The sequence below is a fragment of the Drosophila tropicalis genome, unplaced genomic scaffold (genome assembly GCF_018151085.1).
Source record: "Drosophila tropicalis isolate 14030-0801.00 unplaced genomic scaffold, ASM1815108v1 contig_845, whole genome shotgun sequence".
NCBI classification, from domain to species: domain Eukaryota; kingdom Metazoa; phylum Arthropoda; class Insecta; order Diptera; family Drosophilidae; genus Drosophila; species Drosophila tropicalis.
In genome coordinates this window covers 6183569-6205627 of record NW_027173338.1, presented here as the reverse complement: position 1 = coordinate 6205627, position 22059 = coordinate 6183569, and the positions used below count along the sequence as shown (strand labels likewise).

Here is a 22059-nt window from a genome sequence, read left to right as displayed (position 1 = left end):
ATGTATCGGTATACATGTTAAAGAATAAGAGCGATTTTTTCCAGAAATTCCAAGATTTCAAAATTCTAGCAGAAAATCAGACGGGTAAGCGTATAAAAGCCATACGAAGCGACAACGGTCGCGAGTACCTGAGCGATGTATTTGAACAGTTCTTATCGAGTCATGGAATAAAAAGACAACTCACTGTTCCCCACACTCCACAACAAAATGGTGTGGCGGAGCGCGCAAATAGAACCTTGGTGGAGATGGCGCGAAGCATGATAGTGCATGCTGGAGTTGGCGAATCCTTTTGGGGAGAGGAGATAATGACGGCTGCATATTTACGGAACAGAGCAGAAACTGCAACTTTGCCTGACAATACTCCATACGAGGTTTGGTATGGGAAAAAGCCAAGCGTATCTCATCTTAAAGTATTTGGTATGAAAGCTATTGTTTTAGATAAAACTCATAAGAACAAGTTTTCAGCGAAAGGGAAGCAGCATATTTTGGTAGGTTACTCCGAGACTGCCAAGGCTTATCGTCTTTACAACCCTGTCAAAAGGACCGTAGTAGTATCCCGAGATGTCGTGTTTTTGGAGCACAAGTTCATGAAAGAGTTGGAGCACGGTCGAGAATCATCATGTGAGTCAGATGTGGTAATCTTTCAGCCAAGTGAAAAACTTGATTGCGAGCATAATGATGAAATCCAAGAAAAATCTGTGGAGCAGCAAATTCCAATTGTTGATGAGCAAAGTGGTGACGAAGAAAATGCTGAGGAGGAGCAACCATATACCCGAAGAGGGCCAGGGAGACCAAAGATTGTTCGCACTGGGCGTGCTGGTCGTCCACGAAGAGAGTACAATATGCTGAATGTACTAGATGCGAAAGACGTCATTGTTCCTACCTGTATAAATGAGGCATTTAAGTCAGAGCAGTCGGAAAACTGGAAATCAGCAATGCAGAAGGAGTATGACAACCTAGAAAACATTAGGACATGGAGTTTGGTTGATCTTCCTGCAAACAAAAAGGTTATCGGTTGTAAATGGGTTTTTACCACCAAACGAGATGAGAGTGGCAAAGTTCAGCGCTTCAAGGCAAGATTGGTCGCAAAAGGGTGTGGTCAACAATATGGAATTAACTACAAGGAAACTTTTTCCCCGGTTGCACGTTATTCCTCAATCAGACTGGTGATTGCGTTGGCGGTGGAGCACGAGATGCACTTGCACCAGATGGATGTCTCTGCAGCATACCTCAATAGTGAGCTACAAGATGACGTTTATATGCGACAACCTGAAGGTTTTGTCGATACTGATCATCCCAAGCGTGTACTCAAGCTACATAAATCGTTGTACGGCTTGAAACAGAGTGGGCGTGAGTGGAACCAAAAGTTGGATAGCGTTCTTTTGAAGATTGGTTTCGTTCCGTGTGCAAGCGAACCGTGTATATACACGAGCAAAGTCAATGGGTATTTATCTATTATTGTTGTATATGTTGACGATTTTATACTTGCATGTACCAGAAAAGACGACGTGGCCTACATAAAGCAGCTCATATCAAACGAATTTGATGTGGTCGACGGCGGTGAACTCCATCATTTTTTGGGGATGGAAATCGAGCGAGATGGCAAGACTGGCAATGTCTCCATAGGCCACAAGCAGTACATCGAAGGCTTGTTGCATGAATATGGTATGCAGGACTGCAAGCCGAACGCGACTCCTCTAGAGGTTGGGTTCCAGACGAAGTGCGATAGCGATGATTGCGGTCAGGTGGACAAGACACGCTATCAATCACTCATTGGTTCGTTATTGTATTTGGCGTTGACTACACGGCCAGATATAATACACTCTGTGGCTAAATTGGCGCAGAGAAATTCAGATCCGCACAAGGAACATGAGGTTGCAGCCAAGAGGGTATTGAGATATCTAAGAGGTACCTCAGATGTGAGACTCCATTATAGCAAAACTGGTGTTCCTATCCACTGTTTTGTTGATGCGGACTGGGCTGGCGATTGCAACGATCGGAAGTCGTTCACTGGTTGGTCATTCCTTATTGCTGGAGCGGCGGTGTCATGGGAATCAAAGAAGCAAAATCTGGTTGCCCTCAGTAGCACGGAGGCCGAGTACGTAGCACTTTCTACAGCAGCCAAAGAAGCGATATACATCAGAAAGCTGATCAACGAGATGGGATTCGGGCCGATGGCGAAGCTGATAATTTATAGTGACAACCAGAGCGCACAATGTCTTGCTAAAGATGCTAAATTTCATTCACGTAGCAAGCATATTGAAATAAAATATCATTTTGTAAGGGAAATGTATAAAGAAAATGTAATAGATATCAAATACATTCCCACAGATAGTATGACCTCAGATATATTAACAAAGAACTTATGTAAGGTCAAACATGTAAAGTTTACAGAAATGTTGGGATTAAAATAATTTTTGTACAAGATAGACTTCGCGTTGAGAAGGAGTGTTAAAATATGTATATAACCACCGCAGTATGTCTATCTCTTTCATATTATTCTAGAATGATCCGATCTGTGAATTGTAACGGACATTCTTTCATTTCTGCTTTACGTTCTTATTCTCGCTGCCTGCGCTGCAGCGAATATTCTTATGCATAAGTTTAGTCTCTAATAAACCTCTACTCGAATAAAAACATTTAAAAAGTGAAGCTCTTTAAGCTTCGACTAGAGTTCGAGAGAAGTTGGCAAAGGCAACATGGTGTCTAACTTGCATGTGACAGAACACTACAGCAACTGCCTCTCTGTCAGTCTGTCTGTCTGTCGGGGCGTCTGAGTGAACTAAACAACTTTTTAACAATGTTTGAGCATCGTAAATTCGAAACGGCCCAACTATGCCACTCCACTATTCCACTTAGCATACCTGGTCTGGAAACAGGATGTTGGATAGAGTATAGAGCTAAGCCAAACTTAGTTGTCGCCTGTTCTTGGAATAATGGCGACAACTTCCGCAACGGAAATTGTTTGGCGCTTTAATGAGCCAAGTGCCGCTGTGATTGACATTGCCAGAGGACTCTTAAGGACTCATTTAAATGAAATTGACGCCCGCTTGGCAAGCTTAAGGCAAACAAAATTGATTTGACTGATGCTAAATCTGATTTAATTAAAACCCATCTGCAATTGCAATGAAAACTTCTCCCCAGCTTCCCACTCTCCCCTATTTTCCCACCACATTCGTCCTTGCTTGGCTTGTCTCGAAGCATAATATGTGTATAAACAAGCCAAAGCTGAGTGTACAGACTCTGACAAGGACAATGGCAATGGAAATTGCTTAAGGATAAGCAAATGGCTTGGGCATATGGGAACATGGGACAATGGATGAGAAAATAAACAATATTATAAAACCGACTTTGTCATATATTTATTAACTGTACCCAGCGTTTTTTGTCCAAGTTGTTGGAAACAAATAATAATAAGAATTAATACATATTTTCGAACATTTTCAACAAATTTGGATCATAATTTATTGCGTAAGATAAAGATAAAGTCGTAAAGAGTTTATAATGTAACGCAATTGCGAAACAATTAAACTTTAACTAAAGATAATAATATTTATAAAAGTTCCTTCAATCATTAGTCACATTTGAACTTTAAAAATGTTAGTCAATTTATTGCATTAAAATAAAATTTCCCACAAAATGTACGTCAAAGAAAAATTTAAACACATTTACCATTTTGGATACCCTCATATCATTTTGACAATCTCGCTAGTTATTTACCTGTTTATTTAATGTACCAAAAACACGCGAATATTGAAACAAAAAACTATTTCCTACGGAAGAAAAGAACAAAAAATTTGCGCAATTTTCTCGTGCAGCCAAACAAAATGCCTGCCGCTCGTTCCTGCGAAAAGAAAAGTCATTACAAGTTGCTCACATTGGAAACAATTTGTAAAAACCCGAAAAAAGGAGCAAAAAAGAAATGCAGCAACTGCAAATGCAACTGCAACATGTGAATGCATGTTGCAATTGGAATTGGACTGAGCATTCTCCCTCTCCTCACTCTTCACCCTCTTCACCCAACACCCTTCCTCATGTTTGCGTAAATTGTGCTGAAGTAAGGACATTAAGTGGTAATTGACTGTGCCGGGCGACCACCATGTGAAATATGCTGCTACTTCTGCTGCTCCTCCTAGTACCACCAACGAATCGTCCAGACAAGCGAGCAAAAAATGTGAAGAAGCTTTCATGATAACCATGATTTATGTTGCCCAGTTTTTATTCCTATTTTTCCCGAGTAGTCCTTTTTTTGTGCCATCCCATCTCTACTCTTTTTTTTTTTTTTTGTTGTTCCAAAAGGAAACCCAACAACTAAAATTGAATGAAATTTTTCGGTAGCCAATGCTGAAATGTGTCTGAGTTTGGCCTGGTTTTTACTTGCTAAATTTTTAATGGCTTTAGCAACCGATTTTCGTGAAAAGTTAATTTCAGTTTCTTAATTTTGTGGAAAGCCAACGTATTGCAGTTGAAATTATTTAGTTTTTAGCAAACAAACTTAAGTAAGAGTTAAAGGGCAAAGCAAAAGGACAAAACGAAAGTTTTTTTTTGGTCTCTAAGTTTAAATTTTTTGTATATGTAACAAAATTTTAGAATATTTTCAAATATTCAGGTTAATTTTCTGATGAAGCTCATTTCAGAGTTTAATTAGGGATTCAATTTTGAGAATTGAAATCGTATAACAACTTACAAATAACCTTCTCTTAACATTATGAATATAAAATCTGGTTAAATCTCTGGCGTATAGACAGACTCAAAATGAATATACCCTTTTTTCAAGGGTACAGCAATACGAAAGAACTATAGTCAAAACCAAATGTAGATGGATAAGCAAAAGAAACTGTAGAAAAAAGTAAATACATACGATAACAAAAACATTTTTTTTTACCCACAACTTTCAACAACTGCACAAAGAATTTACATGAATTCTTGTAATGATCTGTCTATCCCACACAATGAGTTTTCCACGCATGAAACTATTTGATTTATGTCCTGCAATTTCAAGAGCCGTATCCACGGAATCTTTCTTGGCAGCCAAACTCTCATTGCAATCAGCTTAAAAGCTTGCGTCACGACTTTGGCTCATCCTTTTTGGCCGTCGATCGCATTGGGCTTAGTCGAATGCATGCGTAGATACCGGCGGCACTATTTCATGACCTTGTCTACCTTTATTTCCTTTGTTGCAGTTTCTTCTTGTGCTATTGTTTGCCAAAAAAGTATGTAACGTAAACTTTTGTTTTGCGTTCCAACGAGGAGAAGAAGAAGAAGAAGAGACAACAAGAAGGACGTGAGACTCGGATATTGGAAGCCAATTTAGCTGACAACAACTAGTGGCCGCCAACGTTTGACTGGGACCAATTTGTGCAATAAAACGCGCGTGGCAAGTGCCAGCGGCATCATGGCTCTGACTCGTGTTGCATATTTATAGGGGCCATTGCAATTTATATGGCTCGAATGGCAAAAGGAGAGAGAGAGAGAGAGAGAACGAAATAAGCAAGCCATTTAAACAGGCCAATTGGCAAACGTCTTTGCACGACAATTTTCATTAAATTTGCATTCAAGTTCGTGCCGCTATGCCCGACCATCGATGGTCAATAATTTATGGCCACGCAGGGATTGGCCAAAGATTATGCAAAGTTTTCTGGCCAACAGAGAAAATATTTTTGTGCCTGACTTGAAAAACTTTTTCGTTAACGGGTAGGGAATAGCGTGTGACAGGCGTGAGAAAACTGCGAAAGCTGAGAGGGACCTGCACTCGAATGAGCTTAGTGTCAGTTATGTTAAAGTCATTATCGATTTGTGAAATTTTCATAATTACATCCTGCCAGAAAATGGATGTCTAAAATCAGTATCAAAAGTTAAATTTCATAAAAGTGCAGGCTTAAATAAATTGGCTAATATTTATATATTATTTCATTTCTCTTAGACTACTTGAAAAGTTAAACCGTTTACTAGGAGCTTAATATTTTACCAGTTGAAGGCAATGAATTTGCTTGGAACCTTTTGGCATTCGAACACAATAATTAAAATATGACCCTCGCCCCTTGCTCTTACTTAGTAGCCTTTTGTACTCAGTCTAAGCCATATAACCTACCCCATCGTAAATCTTTTGGCCATTTTTCGTTTATCAAATGAACCACAAAAGGAAAGAAATAAATTACAAAATCATTGGAAAATGCAGTTCATACACATGCGTTTTCAACCCCATTTCCCATACCAAAATACACAAAAAAAATAAAAATGTCGAAACGGAAATGGATTGAAAACATAAGCCTGAAAGTATGCAATAAATCTTTATTTGAAAAGTAAGTGCCAAATGGACATGACCTGAAATATTTCTCTTATTTTGCTCCCTTGTATTTTGGTTGCTTTCATTAAAAGCCATAAATCTATAAATATTCCGAAGGAATTTGTAAAATTGCAAAACTAAATTTGACAGATTATCAACAAGCTAAGAAATTGGTAAAATTGAAACAAAAATATAAACAAAATACCAAAATTAACTATAATTTAGTGTGACAACTTGAAATTGAAATAAATTTTAATAAACCTTGGCTGAAACTTCCTTCAAAGTACATATATCAAAGTTGAATTCACTTCGATTAAGAATTCGAGTATAACTCCATGAAACTCTTTCGAATGAGGATGCTTATGCCCCCTACAGTTGTAGAAGTAATCAAAAAGGAAAAACAAGAAGCAGTTGCCAAAGTATCACAATTTATTCATGTGCATTTGTGCATGTGTCTAGTCGGGTTAATCTGCAATTGTTTCGTAAATTCTTGATCAGAATTATATGTATTTAGTGTAGCCATCTCTCCAATCACCCAGAGTAATTTATATGTGAGAGTCCCAGTATATGTCCCACTTGATGGGTTCCAGAGTTCCTAAATCCATTTTCCAAAGGGCTCCATTCTCATCGCACTCAATAGCCTTGGCAAAGCTCTCGGCACACTGCTCAGTAGTCTGTGTGGGATGTTCCAGCAATTTCTGGGCCACACACGGCTCTACGTCCAGCCAAGAGTTGAAGCTTTGCACCAAAGAAGTTGCGGTAATGCCAGGATTCACGGTGTAAGCCTTTACACCAGTGATTTTGGAAAGTTTTGCAATAGATTGGGTAAAGCTAACCACAGCAGCCTTTGACGCAGAATACACGGGCACCTGATAAATAGCATTGAATCCGGTCACAGAGCCAATGTTGCAGAGACTGCCACCTGGACCACCATTACGAATATCCCAGAAGGGCATAATGGCCGTGGTGGTGTTGACCAGACCGGTGAAGTTGATGGCAATGGTCTTCTCGATCGCATGATCATCCAGGATACCAGCACCGTTCACCAGGACATCGACCTTCTTGTATTTGGCGAAAATCTTGGCCAGTTGCTTGCAGCTCTCCGAGACGGGCGCCATGACATCATAAGACTGGTATGTTACATTCGATTTGGGGTTGACCTTCTTGATCTCGTCAATGATTTCGGGCTTGTCCAGGCGATCCAGGATAATCAGATTCTTGACATTCCTTTTAACCAGCGCCTTGCAAGTGTCCTTACCAATGCATCCCAAACCAGCAACGAAAACGATGGTTTTGTTAGCGAGACCCATTTTATTTTTATGTTTTTTTTTTTTCAACTTTTAGTGAGAAAACGAAAATGGAAAAAAGGAATTTTAGAAGTAAAATTGCTTAAAATATTTGTTCGTGTTTTGTTAGTTGTGTGTGAACTGCTTGAGTGATTGTTGTGTTCTGATTTCTACTGGCTCTTGATGCTAGGTACTTGACTTTTTTTGTTGACGTTTAAAGTCAAAGATATTTCGATATTAAATTTTTTGTTTTTGGATTTCAAACAGTTGCCAATAAACTTATCTTTCCATGCAACTAGATACCTATTTTTGTAAGCGAGGTGTGTTTGAGAAGGCACATTTGCTTTTGTTAAAAAAGTAGACTCATTAATTAGGCCAGACCAAAACTAAAGATAAAAGCCCGAAAACAATGGGCCTCTAGCCTTGTGGACCTTGAAAATTCTGACAGGGCCATTCATCATGCTCAAGTGTCGGACAACACAAAAAAAAGAAGAAGAAAAGCAACAAAAAAGGCAGTCGCATAAATATTACAATATAATTATGATGGCCAGACGGCCGTTTGCAAGGAGAAACGAAACTTTTGGCTGGGAAAATTAATCAAACACTTAAAATAAATATGAAGGAGAAAAAAATCGTTTGGGTCATTCATTATTATTTTTTTGGTTTTTTGAATTGTCGCCTGTGAGAAAACTTTTTGCACAAACAAATATACATAACAATAAGAACTAATCGAAGAGAAAGGCATTCCCTGGTAAAAGACAATACCCATTAAACTGAGGGGAGTTAAGAAAGTAGCTGCTTAAATTGTGCTAATCAAATTGCCAATGTCTGACATTAAAAGACAAAAATGATGGCACATATAAAAAGTAAGTACTTGGAACGCTTTAATATGAAACTGTCTTCAAGGACGCTTTGTCTTGCAATTGAAAGTTCAGGTGTGCTTTTGGTTATTTGCGAATCACATTCAGTTCTGGCTAATGGCTATGTTAATTGGGTGAAAAGTAATTTCCCCTGGACGACTACGTGACAGCCAATCGATGAAAGGCCACTGCCAGAGAAAGTACGACAGGATATGTCATTGGATAATGCACAAGCATAATTTTTTGGGGCATTTCCAAAAGTGTTTGGGCACTTTATATGAAAAACCGCAAAACCATCACACAGTTTGAATAATTAAAGAATTTCCCTTAGCCTTAGGTGAATGATTTTTGAGGAGAGTCCGATCAAAGTTCATCTCTTTGTAAGCCCAAAATGTAAGAGGTTGGGGATGAGGGAGTGAGATTTCCTTAATACTAGTTACATTTTTAGAATTTATAATCTAATATCCTTAGTTGACAACAACCAAGTAGTAAATGGTGCCTTTTATTTCATAACCCAAATCAGCGACAAGTCAAAACTGTTGACTCAATGGTCTGGCGAGAACAATCACCAAGACAGTGTAAGTTTCTCTACATTGATCTTATGTATTTGCTGGAATAGAATACTATTGCGAAATTGTTTTCAAACTGTTAAAGCTGAGACATTTTCACTTGTCTGCGAACTGTCAAACAAATTCCAAACAAAATGCGTTGGTGCACATCGCCTTTGAAATGCTCACGCCAAGCCCGTATCCTTTCTTATCTGTGTCTCTCCTTTCGCAGTGTGTATGTATGTGTCTGGGTGTAGACGGTGCTATCTCACCTTTATAATCTGTTGGCCTTGCGGCACATATCCTGTTACCATCACCTTTACCCAGGCGCACACACACACACACACACACAACTAATACATATTCTGGCCTCGTAAGTTTATCAGTTTGGCGCCATCTTCAAGGAATTTTCTGTATAACAATTTAAGTGCAGGTGAAAATTGATTTTGTCTTATGCTCTCAGTTTGCCACTCTCCCTCATACTCTTTAACCAAACAATGCAAAAAAAGGTACATTAACTAGCACACCAAAAAGAAGAGATGCAGATAACTTCAGTATATTAGCATGAGGTAAAAGGGTAACGCCAAGTCGGCGCAGTAACCGGATTTTGTGTTTCAGTTTCATATTTTATTCTTTTTCGTCATCTGCTCTTTAGCGTTAAATTTAATTTATGCCCTCGAAATGCAAAAACACACAGGGAAAATGTGATTTACTTGCTGGATTTTATGATGGCCACTTTGTTGTTTGTTGTCTTGTTGGTTTTCCCTTTAGTTTTAGCTAAAATTTATGTCCTTGCATAAAAGCGTTAGAATTTATAGCAAAACATTAGAGTTGCCCCTTGCCAGTTGGTGGGGAGTTGTTACAGGTGTTACTTTAATGCTGCCTTGATCGAAACTTTAAATTGAAATCTGAACTTGTTATTGCAAGTTGCCAGGCCTTGCCACCTCAATACCTTTTAATCGAAAGAAAATTAAAACACAAAACAAAAAAGAAATTGTCATCAAGTATGCCACCACAGCAGAGATTGCCTCCTGGGTGACAGCTGAGCTACTAGAGTGGCCCACAATTGACTCCGCCATTGTGAGCTTAAAGCCCAAAAGTAATCTCTTTTTGGGTTTTTGCTCTTTTCATTGGTCTGGCCAGGTCCCAGTCAAGGGAATTATATGCTCCACTTCCGTTTCGCCATTTTTGGTGTGAAATATCTTTGCTAAATCAAATTAAATTGTGGCAATGAAACGACAATAAGGGAGAGGAGTCAAGATAGTAGGTTGAAAGTCCCACAAATTAAGGTCCGTCGTCCTTATTAGGTAGTTCATTTCGTTTAACGAGTAAATTGCATTGTAAGTGTTTCATTGATTTAACGATACGAAATTTAATTTCAATCTTTAGTCGAAAATAAATTTGACGACTCCCTAAGAACCTTCTTATCCTGGGGAACTACCAAATGCTTTTTTTTTGTTATGATCTTTTATTCCTCTTATCGCCTAAGTATATAAATATTTCGTCTATCGTGTGCATATTTGTACGTGTCTTGAATTATCCTGCGATTGTTTCGCAGAGTCTTTATCTAACCGTAACTATTTTTTGTGGATGCGTCTCTTCCACCAATCATCCCAGAACAATTTAGATGTGAGAGTCCCAGTGAATGGTCCATTTGATGGGTTCCAGAGTGCCTAAATCCATTTTCCAGAGGGCTCCATTCTCATCGCGCTCAATAGCCTTGGCAAAGCTCTCGGCACACTGCTCAGTAGTCTGTGTGGGATGTTCCAGCAGTTTCTGGGCCACACACGGCTCTACGTCCAGCCAAGAGTTGAAGCTTTGCACCAAGGAAGTTGCGGTAATGCCAGGATTCACGGTGTAAGCCTTAACACCAGTGATTTTGGAAAGTTTTGCAATAGATTGGGTAAAGCTAACCACAGCAGCCTTTGACGCAGAATACACGGGCACCTGATAAATAGCATTGAATCCGGTCACAGAGCCAATGTTGCAGACAGTGCCACCTGGACCACCATTACGAATATCCCAGAAGGGCATAATGGCCGTGGTGGTGTTGACCAGACCAGTGAAGTTGATGGCAATGGTCTTCTCGATTTGGTGATCATCCAGGATACCAGCACCGTTCACCAGGACATCGACTTTCTTGTATTTAGCGAAAATCTTGGCCAGTTGCTTGCAGCTCTCCGAGACGGGCGCCATGACATCATAAGACTGGTATGTTACATTCGATTTGGGGTTGACTTTCTTGATCTCGTCAATGATTTCGGGCTTGTCCAGGCGATCCAGGATAATCAGATTCTTGACATTCCTCTTGAGCAGCGCCTTGCAAGTGTCCTTACCAATGCATCCCAAACCAGCAACGAAAATAATGGTTTTATTAGCGAGACCCATTTTAGTTTTATGTTTTTTTTTTCAACTTTTAGTGAGAAAACGAAAATGGAAAAAAGGAATTTTAGAAATAAAATCGCTTAAAATATTTGTTCGTGTTTTGTTAGTTGTGTGTGAACTGCTGGAGTGATTGTTGTGTTCTGATTTCTACTGGCTCTTGATGCAAGGTACTTGACTTTTTTTGTTGACTTTTAAAGTCAAGGAGAAAGTGATTTGAAAAATTTGATTCGATTAGTTTTGTCATTTTTTTCATGAGCCATTGTTTAATTTCTATTTCACAGTATTCGTTTTGTTATTAACTTAGTGATTAACTCATAGATGAAATCGAATCACAAACAAAGTGTCTATGGCGAGCACCCGGACCCACACAATTCCTTTGGCGTTCTATGATTTGCAACCTTTTCTTAGAGTTTATATTTAGCTCCTTTTAACTTAGTTACAAACAATACTCAGGATTATTTATTTGTCAACACTATTTTACTTTGCTCTTAATTATTTCAACTATTCATTTATTACACCTTTCCCCTCTTTGTTCTGGTTGCTGTGACTTTCAATTAAGCTTAAAGGTATTTTGCCAACGACTGAGGATTTTGACCATCTTCAGTTAACAAAGCAGAAAAAAACACACAAAAAGGAATGGGAAAAAAATCTCAAGCATTAACGCCAAGGAAGGTTTATTTTCACAAATTTATTCAGCTGCTGCTTTTCCGCGTATGGCACTTTTCATGTTGCCAGACCGTTACACGGGCTGCAGGACAAAGTGATTGAATGAGTGAATGAATTTTTAATTTTGCAAATGAAGCATCTTATTTAAAAGTATTTTAAAACCACTCTTTTTTTCGTTACTGATGAGCGTGTGTGTGTGTTGCTTGCCTTGATTTTATATGATTTCTTATCCAGAAGCTTTTAAATACACATCTATTTTTGCTTGCTTATCATCCTATCAATGGTAAATTAACAAAGAATTTTTCCACACCCTTTAAATATTCAATTACTGCTCTAGCTTCGTTCACTTTACACCCTTGATGTTATTGTCCTTTTCATTGCATAGGTTTTCCATGATTTTCATTTGCATACACAATGCCATGGACAAAACGTGCCTAACCAGTACCAGAACAACAACAAATTCCTTCCAATCGATCAATTTAATCGAAACAATTGCACTTTGACAATCTCCGTACATTTCTAGTAAAAATACAAAGAGGAAAAACAAAAAACGGAAACGAAAGAGCTTCGTACATAAATGCTTAGTATGAACTTGAAATTACCCTGTACAAAATTATATTCATTACAACTCTTTTCTTGCGATAATTACGATTTCGTCATGATATTGCTAGAAATTGTAGCTATGTATGTCTTTATATAGGTATATAATGTATATTGTCCATTTACGATCTATAGACTCTTGTGCCCCTTTACTAACTTATATTTGCCCCGTTACTACAGGGTATTAAAAATTGTACCTAGTATTAGTAGGTGAAACAATTTTTCATTTGTTTTTCCCACAGTCACTTGGTCACACACACACACACACACACACTCACACACACATATGTATATTTGTATGTCCATAGATATTGTATGTTGAAATTCATTGAATTCACTTCAAACCAAATGGTTTTTGTGTCCTCGATAGGATTGCTTCTATTTTGCCTACCTTTTATTTTAGGTTTATTTTGTTTTTCAATTGCCAACCACTTGATTTGCTTGCTGTCTGTTGTTTCCAAATCTGCTGTCAATTATTGGAACCGCTTCTCGTTTTGCATTAGGTTTTTTTCCTTTTTTATATTTGTTTGCCAAAGAGCTACAACTTGGCCAGACCTAAACAATTACGTCAGACAAGGTTTTTGGAAAGTAAAACCATGTTTTGACCACGGCTGTTTACATAAACTGGACTCGCATAAAAAAGAAAGAACGCAAGAAATAGAAAAACATATCAAACAATTATTGACTGTAATAAATTTTGTGGTAGAACTGAACTCAATCTTAGTAGTTGCTAAGATCATACAGTAAACGGTTCTATCTAGGCAGATATTTGGCACAGAAGCTCACATTTTCACAAAGGTTAAGGTTTTATCCGACCAAGCTAAAAAGGACTTCGATTCTGTCGTGTTGCCTGCCCACCAGGATTATGCCCATAGTCAAAAAGTAGCTTTTACACTTATCGATTATCTATTAATTCTAAAGCCCTTACTAAGAAACATATTAAATTGCTTAACTACATTGGCATTTCATATTTCATTGAAATTCCAACAATTCTTACTTTATTTACCAGTTGTCGAGTTCAGAAGGTTCTTATCAAACCACATACATTGGTTGCCTTTCAATCTTATTTCAAAACAATAAGTAATGAAACATAAAATAAAAAAAAAACTTGTGTGAAACGAACAAAACTAATTTATGTTTAATTCACACAATTAAATTCAATTGCAGTGAACTGAAAATGACCTTAAACTTTGGCATTGCATTCGTAGCCCTAAGCTGACCCTAACACCTATAATTTCCATGTAAATATATCGATTAGTTATCGATACGTCTCTGTTACATATATCCTTTTCCATGTCAATTACAATTAACCCCAATTTAGCTGATAGTTATGTACATAAATATACATTTCAAATAGAGTAAAAGTAGTTACATACATACATACATATCGCACACAAACGTTTTGCCTTCAAAATCGTTTCGCCTTTGACATTGCATGTGAATATAAAAATTAATTTCTATTGACTTGGCACTTGATTCATTCACCCTTCACCTTAAGACAGAGTCAACTGCGTATTTGCTTTTGTATTTTATTCGTTCTTCCTATTATTGCGTGCGGCTGACATGGCGTATACGTTATGCAAGACCAATCGAAGGCAAAATGCACACAACTAATTATTATCGCATTTATTATTTATTCAGTACAAATGACTTGAACGTCTGTAACTGTGAAATAAAGTAAAGTTTATGGTCAAGGTCACTCATAATTTTGACTTCGGAGTGTAAATAAGCTGTCAACACTTGTAGCCCAGCAGAAAATGGCCAAGCCATCACGCAATTTGGTGGTAGTAATTTGCTCACTGCATTTATGAAACGGTTTTCCTTTTCACAATTTCCCCTCATTTGGGTCTCTGTACAATTTTAAACTCATTTGCATGGAGACAACTAGAAAAGGATACAGGTGCAAATGAAGGTTCCCTACTTCTAAGGATAATTAGGTTGCAAGCAACGTCGACAGTTGGTGGGAATTCATTTTTTTGTATTCCCGTTGTTGTTGCTGTCGTTGGAGACAACAGAAAATTATGCTAACGAACAGATGAACTGAACTGAATACCTAAACGAAAATCCGCAATCTCATTTACGGGTGAAAAGAAGTAAACAAAACAAAAACTAAACCAAAACGGGGTTACGTTGAAACTTGGCATCCTGTTAAAATGGTTGAGAATTCTCCTTTTTTCTTCTCTTTTTTTCAGTCATTTGGTCAGGGCAAAACATCAGTTGAGCGGTAAACCACAACAAACGTCAAAACAATTTCCGGTTGCCACAAAAAGTCAACAACATTATGACGCATAAGAAGGGTTTAGAACTGGCGGCGAGGTGTTTACATTTCAAATGTACGACTTCGTTGTTTTTAACGTTTTAGCAGAGCAAATTGTGTGGCGTCGTAAAAAGAGGAAAGTGTAAAACTGATTGCGAAGTAGTACCAATATTACCAAGTTGGTAATCAAATATTGCCTAATATACCAAAGTCACCAAAGGGCAACAAGTCCGTAAAATTTGTTTCCCATTTTTCTGTCAAAGTCGCGGTTCTGATTACATAACAGGCAAGGTCATAAGCTACAAAGCGGTTTAATTTTCAAACCATATATTGCCAAAGTTCATACAAAGTACCAAAACCGCATACCGATTCAGTTACAAAGAGAGCTAGTTCAATCAAATCACCAATATCGAATAAGCGAACTTGTATTTGACCTTTATCAATTGACTCTTCAGTTTAGCTCATTTGCTGTAGTTATGGGAAAAATATCGTTTATAGATATGTCAAAAATGTGAACTGAATTTTCCATTTCTAGCAGCAAGAGAATCACTGAAAGATTTCTTTTTTACCTAACAATCATCTGTACAGTAAATTACCATCTCAAAACTTCCTGTGTATTTCTCTTAACAATAAAATGAAACATTATTACCAATTGACTAACATAGAAAACACACCGACTCATACTTAACTGATTGGCAGTTGACCCCAAACGAAATTGTATGGCAATCACCTTTAAAACAGACTCCCGACATTTGTCTTATATGGTCTCTTGAGATACAAGTTGCCAAAATCTTGACCATATAAATTCTAATGTGAAAAGCCAACATTCCATACCCATTCATCCCACCTGTTTAACCAGTCTCACACACATTTATCTTCAGCCTAAAGAGCAGACAAAGTCCTCATTAATATGCAAGGGACATGAAAAACATGGCTATACATAGCCATAGCCGCAGCCATTGCTAGGACCAAACAACCCTGGAAACATGTTTATTTGGGTCATTATGTAAACAGGCCAAGCAGCAACAGCAACAGAAACCAAACAAATATGATAAATTGACGGTCTTTGAACCATAAATGATCCGTATAATATAGTTTGGCTTAGAGGCGGTAAAAGTCAACCCGAATGTGAGCTGATTTAATGTGGCGATAATATAGGGGAAATTGAAATGGTTTAATGTTCAGGTGAGTTGGTTAGCCTTCGGTTTAGGAGGGCAGACGAAACTCTGTACATTCATGGCAAAGGCAAGTCGATTCAACTTTGACGAAGTCCAAGTTTGCTGAAACAACATTCCAATGCAAACATATGCAAATCGTTGGAATAATTTTGTAGTGCCTATTTATAGGCCGCATCCTGTGACTACAGGTCCTTGTTTGCCACTTGCTTTGTTTGTGTATATGTAGATTTCCCCAACGTGTAGTTTACATCTGAAATATGCAGCAGCTTCAAAACTTAATACAAACAAAACAACCAAAGAAGAAAGTGAATAAGAATTCTTTTACATTGCGTTTGGCCTATAGTATTTTATTGGCTGTCTGAAAAGACTGGCAATAACGGGTTATACAGTCCGCAGAACTTGCAGTTTTATGCCTCTCCGTGCCAAGGAAGAAAACATAAAACCGAAAAACTCATAACTGCACTCTGGCAAATTACGGCACAGAGTCCTGACAACGGAACAAGTTCAAAACATAAGAAAAGTCTTTCGGATATAAAGTTGGATAACACAACTTCTTCACAGTGGACTATAATAAGAAATATTTTTCTTTAAGCAACAGTTCTGAATAAGATATGCCTTGAAACCTTGAAAAGATTACATTTTTGCGGCTTTAATAAATAACTTTAATAGATTTTTTTGACTCGAGATAATATTTAGCAACACCGCTTTCAAATGGGTTTCTAGGCAGTTTTTAGAATTAGACTCTAATGAAGACAAAGAATATCAGTCTGAAAGTAAGTCTTGTTTTGTTAGAGTTAACATTCCAATAAATAAGATTTCGAACCAGTATTCGGATTTTAATGTTTTTAAAAATGTTTGTCCTTTTCCCAAATAAGTGATATTAAATGCTTATTGCATACTTTGAGGTTGAAATTTTCTTCCATTCCGCAGCCACTAAGGTAAACGATGAGATTGTGCTGCTTAAACTTCCAACTATTTGGAGAATATTAGACAAATTTTTCAATGGAATCGTAACCAGTTTTCTCCACTTTTATCTAAATCGTTTGCTTAGTAACTCTAGAAAGTAGTCTTGTGTCTAGATGCATAGTTTTATATGAATCTCTTTTGTGCCTTTTGGGGTTGGTCGGAGCTTAACTTCTGTTCGTTGCCTTTTGCAAAAATATTTTTCAGTGAATTTATCTTATTACCCTTTTTTTTACTTGGTTACTTCTCTGGCATTCTGTGGGCACTTGAATGAACAACTGTGGGGGCTAGTGGCTACGTGATTGTTTGTATGTGTGTGTGTGGCATATTACAAAATTCCTCACTATAGGAGAATAAAAATGAGTCAAAAGGGAAAAGCCATATTCTTATAGGGACCGGAAAGCCAAGAACTGTCTCTGTAACGAAATAAAAGCAAATTATGTGTGTTTGAAATGGCCAACTTAGTGGCAGCAAATCACTCACGGCTTGTGATTGCTTCTAGATGAAATGAAATGAAGATTTTTCCACGAAGTGACAAAGAGACATTATTGCAAATGGAAAATGTTGCTTGACTTTCGTGCTTAGCTCTTAGATTTACTTTAATTAATTCGACTAAGTAAAATTAGGCGCAAAGGCGATAATTTGATTTGCTTCTTACGAAACAAAACAATTTTCGACGAAAATCCAGATTCCTAAATACGTATCTATAATAGATGACTTGAGTGAAGGACAAGAATTCATTAAAAGCTCCTGTTTTCCTCATCCCCCACATTTCTTTCTCGATTTTGGGTACAGGAAATTGCCGGAAATGTGAGTGTTGTTGCGGTTTCAGTTTTTGGCAAAGCACTTAACCACTCGGGTCGAGAATGCCTAAAGATAATATTTTATTTCGTACTTAATCATTTCGATTTGTTTGCACTGAAGCATAAATTTAATGATTTATTGTACCTTCAATATACATATATAAATGTACTTACATATTTGCTGAACTCAAGGTATGAGAAATGACATCTGTCCTTGCTTAATACGAATACCCGTGACACATTTCATAGAAATGATGAACCGTTTTTCCACGAATTTCCTTTTCGAAACTTTGTAGAAGTTTTGTTAATCATAGATTAGGAAATCAGAAGTGTGAAACGCTCGGTTCGCATCTGCTAAGAATTTTGTTCTTGTTGAATAACAATTTGGTTGTCCACAAACTTTTCAATGCTTCCAAGAAATAGGAAAAGGAAACTTGAATTATTAATTTCTAAACGACATGATTAACTGGATATTCACACGCTATCTCTATGTACTGCAAATTAGATAATCTCAAAATGAGTATTAATATATTATATATTAATGGGAAATTTGAAAACAAAGGCAAGTTACAGTTTACTTACAAAGAATGAAACATTTTTGGTGCTGAATTTCCCATTCAGTGAAATGTGTATACAACAGAGTTAAATCAATAACGTATACGCAATGTAAGCCACATAGACTCGTAGAGGATTCTAATATGAAAAATTTCTAAATTAAAAGTAATGTTTACTTATAAAAAAGGCTTGAAATGTTGAACAACAGAACTCAGAATTAAGTTTAAATTTTCATAGAAGTTTTATACTACTAAGCCCAGGCTAAGCCTAAGTATATATAGTAAGTCAACCACCATGAATCTATTTACCACCATCATTCAATCAATTCAATCATAAAGAAAACACGAGTGATTATTGCAATTTAAAAAGTGTCCCCCAAAGGACTCCATTAATTTAACTGCGTTTGGTGTTTCTATGTGCTTCATTCCTAAATAAATAAGAATGAGTATGTGAAATTTGTTAATCGAATCACGCACAAGCAAATCAAAATCACAATCAGGGAATCAAAATCGGGCGCACCTGTCATCTCTCCTGTTAGGTTCCCATCATTTGCCTGTTGTTTGTTTGCCTGATTTTTTTGTTTTTTTGTTCTCTCTCTCTCTCTCTTTTACGTTGAACGAAACGAAAGAAATGAGGGAATTGATTACGATTAACTACATACCTCCAGTGTGTATCTAAGTGTCTATCATTCGTAGAGATACACGTGTGGAAAATTCGTGGAAAATTAATGAAATTCGATTGTTGAAATATTACATTTTTGTTTAAAATTTTGAGGGAAGTTGCGGTATGACAAATGGTAAATTAAGGAATACACTCAACAAATGATTTTGTTGATCATCTATCATTAAGATTATATAAATTCTGCAAAAACTGCTATAAACTGGTATCAACAGTCCCCTAAAGTATGCAATGGGACACATTTGCATCGATAAACTATTTTTTTCTACAGGGAACTCCAAAAGTTTTTCATTGTTGTCAATTTTTCGACTTGCCTTCTGTATAAACAAAGAATTTACTTAGAAACTAATACTAAGAAAAAGTACATTAGATTAAGTGAAGAAGTCACAAAAGTTATGACATCATTCCATCAAAATTTCAAAAAAAAAAAAAACTAAAAAGAATAAAGAATCACAAATAAAAGACATTTTACTTCATTGTTGAACAGCATCATTTAAACGTCCATCAATCAATCAAGCTGTCAAACTAGTAATAACTTTCCTTGTAAATTTAATAAATATTGGATACTTAATACCTTAAACTGAAAATGATAGATTTAGATTATCTTATTATCTTTGCCTTTATAAGATTTAATACTATATTTTTCAACGATGGTCTAATTCTCTTTCCATCAGACAACTTTGACTTCAATAGAACATAATTTCAACATAAATCTTATAACTATCTAATAAAAGTGTAAAAGAATTAAAAAGAATTAAAACTTACCCAGTGAAGAGTTAAAAGCAACTGCTGCTGACAGTTCTTAAAACCAAATTGCTCTCTTATGTGTTTAGTTTTAAGTTAAATTTAATTTTTTCTTCGTTTTACCCTTGAATATTCTGCTATTCTGTTTTTGCTTTTGGTATAGTTTTATGTATGCCCTCTTAACATTGTCTTGACTTTGCTTTTTAGCTTGTTTCAAGCATTTTGTGAATGCTAGTTTTCCACATGATTTAACATGCAAAGGACAATTTCACAGGAGTTTTACGCTGTTTGTATTCACTATTCTCCAGTTGCATGGAAAACTTTATTTTTTGGGTTTTTTTTTTTTTTTACTTTTTGTACACTCTTCGTAAAATTTCAATTGACTTTTTTGCTTGAAAAGATTCAGATATTCACTTCTTTGATTTTTGAAGCATTTCGAAATTGGTTATTTGGCAAATTGATTTTCTTTTTCAGTTCTTAAGTTAAATCTAAAAAATAAAGTTTCGACAATTGGCTTTATTGTATTAATTCAAGTATAAGATAAATATGCTGTTGTTGTTTAACTTCTTCTTAGTTATTTTCAAGGATCTCTTTCTGTACTTAATTGACGGTAAGAAAATGGATAATTTTTCTTTATCGACGGATCTCCACTACATGAACATAAGTAGAGAGTTCTTTGGGCCGAAGGAATATTAGTCTAGTTTTATATTTATTTTTAATGAATATGAGTAATCTAAGGAAAAATCTCTCCTATATCCACCTCTCCTTATGCCTGACTGTTCATATATAAGATAATATAACACCGATTGTAATACGATATACCCAACAGGCAGATCGTAATTTATATAGCTTACTTAATGAAAATAGCAAAAATAGAAATCAAATGATTTCATTTAATAAACTAAATGATTTTTTTTTGCACCTACCACAAAGTTTTATACCTCAATCAAATCGGACAAGTACCTAGACACATAAACATATTTCTATTTTTACACAGCCGCTCGTTAAGAACAAAAAAAAAAATGAGAAATATATTTATGAAAAAAAAGGTTTAATCCAAATAAATTAATAATGATTTATTTTGTCGTTTTTTAAAAATTTAGTTTCATACATCATCTATAACCTTTTACATTGTTATTTGAAAAAAAAAAATCGAATTTATTTTAGTTTTACTAGTCGAAATCTTAACAGATATATTCACTTCACGAAAGTTTGTAGATTTTGCCTGATATTGGCTTATTAGTTTTCAATATCTTTCATTGTCTAAGCATACACTTTTTTATTTTATCGATAAGTCCATGCAATATTCGAATATTTTCACTTTATTCCAAAAGATATAAAGATATAAAGTTTTTCACACATGCTTCTCCAAAAAACACTTGTGTTTTGATTTTCAAAAAATTCCTTTGACTTTTTGTTTTTTAAAATGTTTCATTATCCAAAATCACACACAGTCAACACTTTGATTTTTGTATTTTCCAAAATTCTTGTTATTGAGCAACGCGAACGGCCAAGAAATTGTAATATCCAATGGAAAAATATTCTTGGCATTATTCGCGTCTGAAACGTTTGAGTTATCGCGACATTCTAACGGTTGGCCAACGAGCCACAAAACGAGCGGCATTCGCTTTTGGCCACTGTTAACGAGCGCTGGCTCTCTGTTAACTCACTAACAGAGGCAGTGTTGTTGTGGTAGGTTTTACGTGCTGAACAGCAGCAGAGGCAGCGACAGAGGCAGAGGCAGAGACAGCGAAAGCGACAGCAGCAGAGGCAATCCTTGTTGTTGTTGCATTGAACTTGAACTACTAACAAAGTTGTTGTGCCTGTTGTTGTTGTTCTTGTTGCTACTTTCCTATATGTGTGTATGTGTGTGTATATTGGCGCGAAATTTGCCGGTTGTGTTTCTGGTTGGCCCTCTCACAGATCATGCGCAGTATGTCCGATTTTGTCAGATTATATAGAAACAATTGACAAAAAGTTAAGAACAAATATATATTGAGTCGGTATATTAAGAAATGATGTCTAGAATGCAATTTATTTAATACAAAAACAACAAATAATATTTCTTAATATTATATTTCTAATTTTGATGTATTTCGTTTTAAAAGATTATAGATTGTCGGGTCGACGAATGTCATTCAACCAACTTTAAGTTTTTTCTTTAAGTACCATATATATAATAAATATTAGACAGTTAATCACTAAAAGCAGAAGTTTCGCATAATTTCTTTGGCAACTTTTTAATGTGTT

At 36.3% G+C, this 22059-nt stretch overlaps 3 protein-coding genes across 7 annotated transcripts in view; all 3 read right to left on the bottom strand.

Annotated features, from left to right (window-relative positions):
- Nucleotides 1-21035, bottom strand: part of TrissinR (Trissin receptor) — a 49298-nt gene extending 28263 nt beyond the window's left edge. For 4 of the 5 annotated variants that reach the window (XM_068294781.1, XM_068294783.1, XM_068294784.1 and 1 more), the window contains exons 1-2: nucleotides 20933-21035; nucleotides 19831-20297 (exon numbers count right to left, since the gene is read on the bottom strand). The gene's annotated coding sequence lies outside the window, so the exon portion shown is untranslated. Of the gene's footprint in view, nucleotides 1-19830; nucleotides 20350-20932 lie in introns of those variants that run through there. The other variant, XM_068294782.1, reaches the window with a different exon arrangement.
- Nucleotides 6698-7746, bottom strand: LOC137580549 (alcohol dehydrogenase-like). The gene has a single exon (XM_068294638.1). It carries the CDS (start codon nucleotides 7594-7596, stop codon nucleotides 6832-6834), a length of 765 nt encoding a protein of 254 aa, XP_068150739.1. The 5' UTR covers nucleotides 7597-7746; the 3' UTR covers nucleotides 6698-6831.
- Nucleotides 10429-11511, bottom strand: LOC137580478 (alcohol dehydrogenase-like). Its single transcript, XM_068294537.1, has one exon. It carries the CDS (start codon nucleotides 11366-11368, stop codon nucleotides 10604-10606), a length of 765 nt encoding a protein of 254 aa, XP_068150638.1. The 5' UTR covers nucleotides 11369-11511; the 3' UTR covers nucleotides 10429-10603.
- Nucleotides 21036-22059: the final 1024 nt, after the last annotated feature.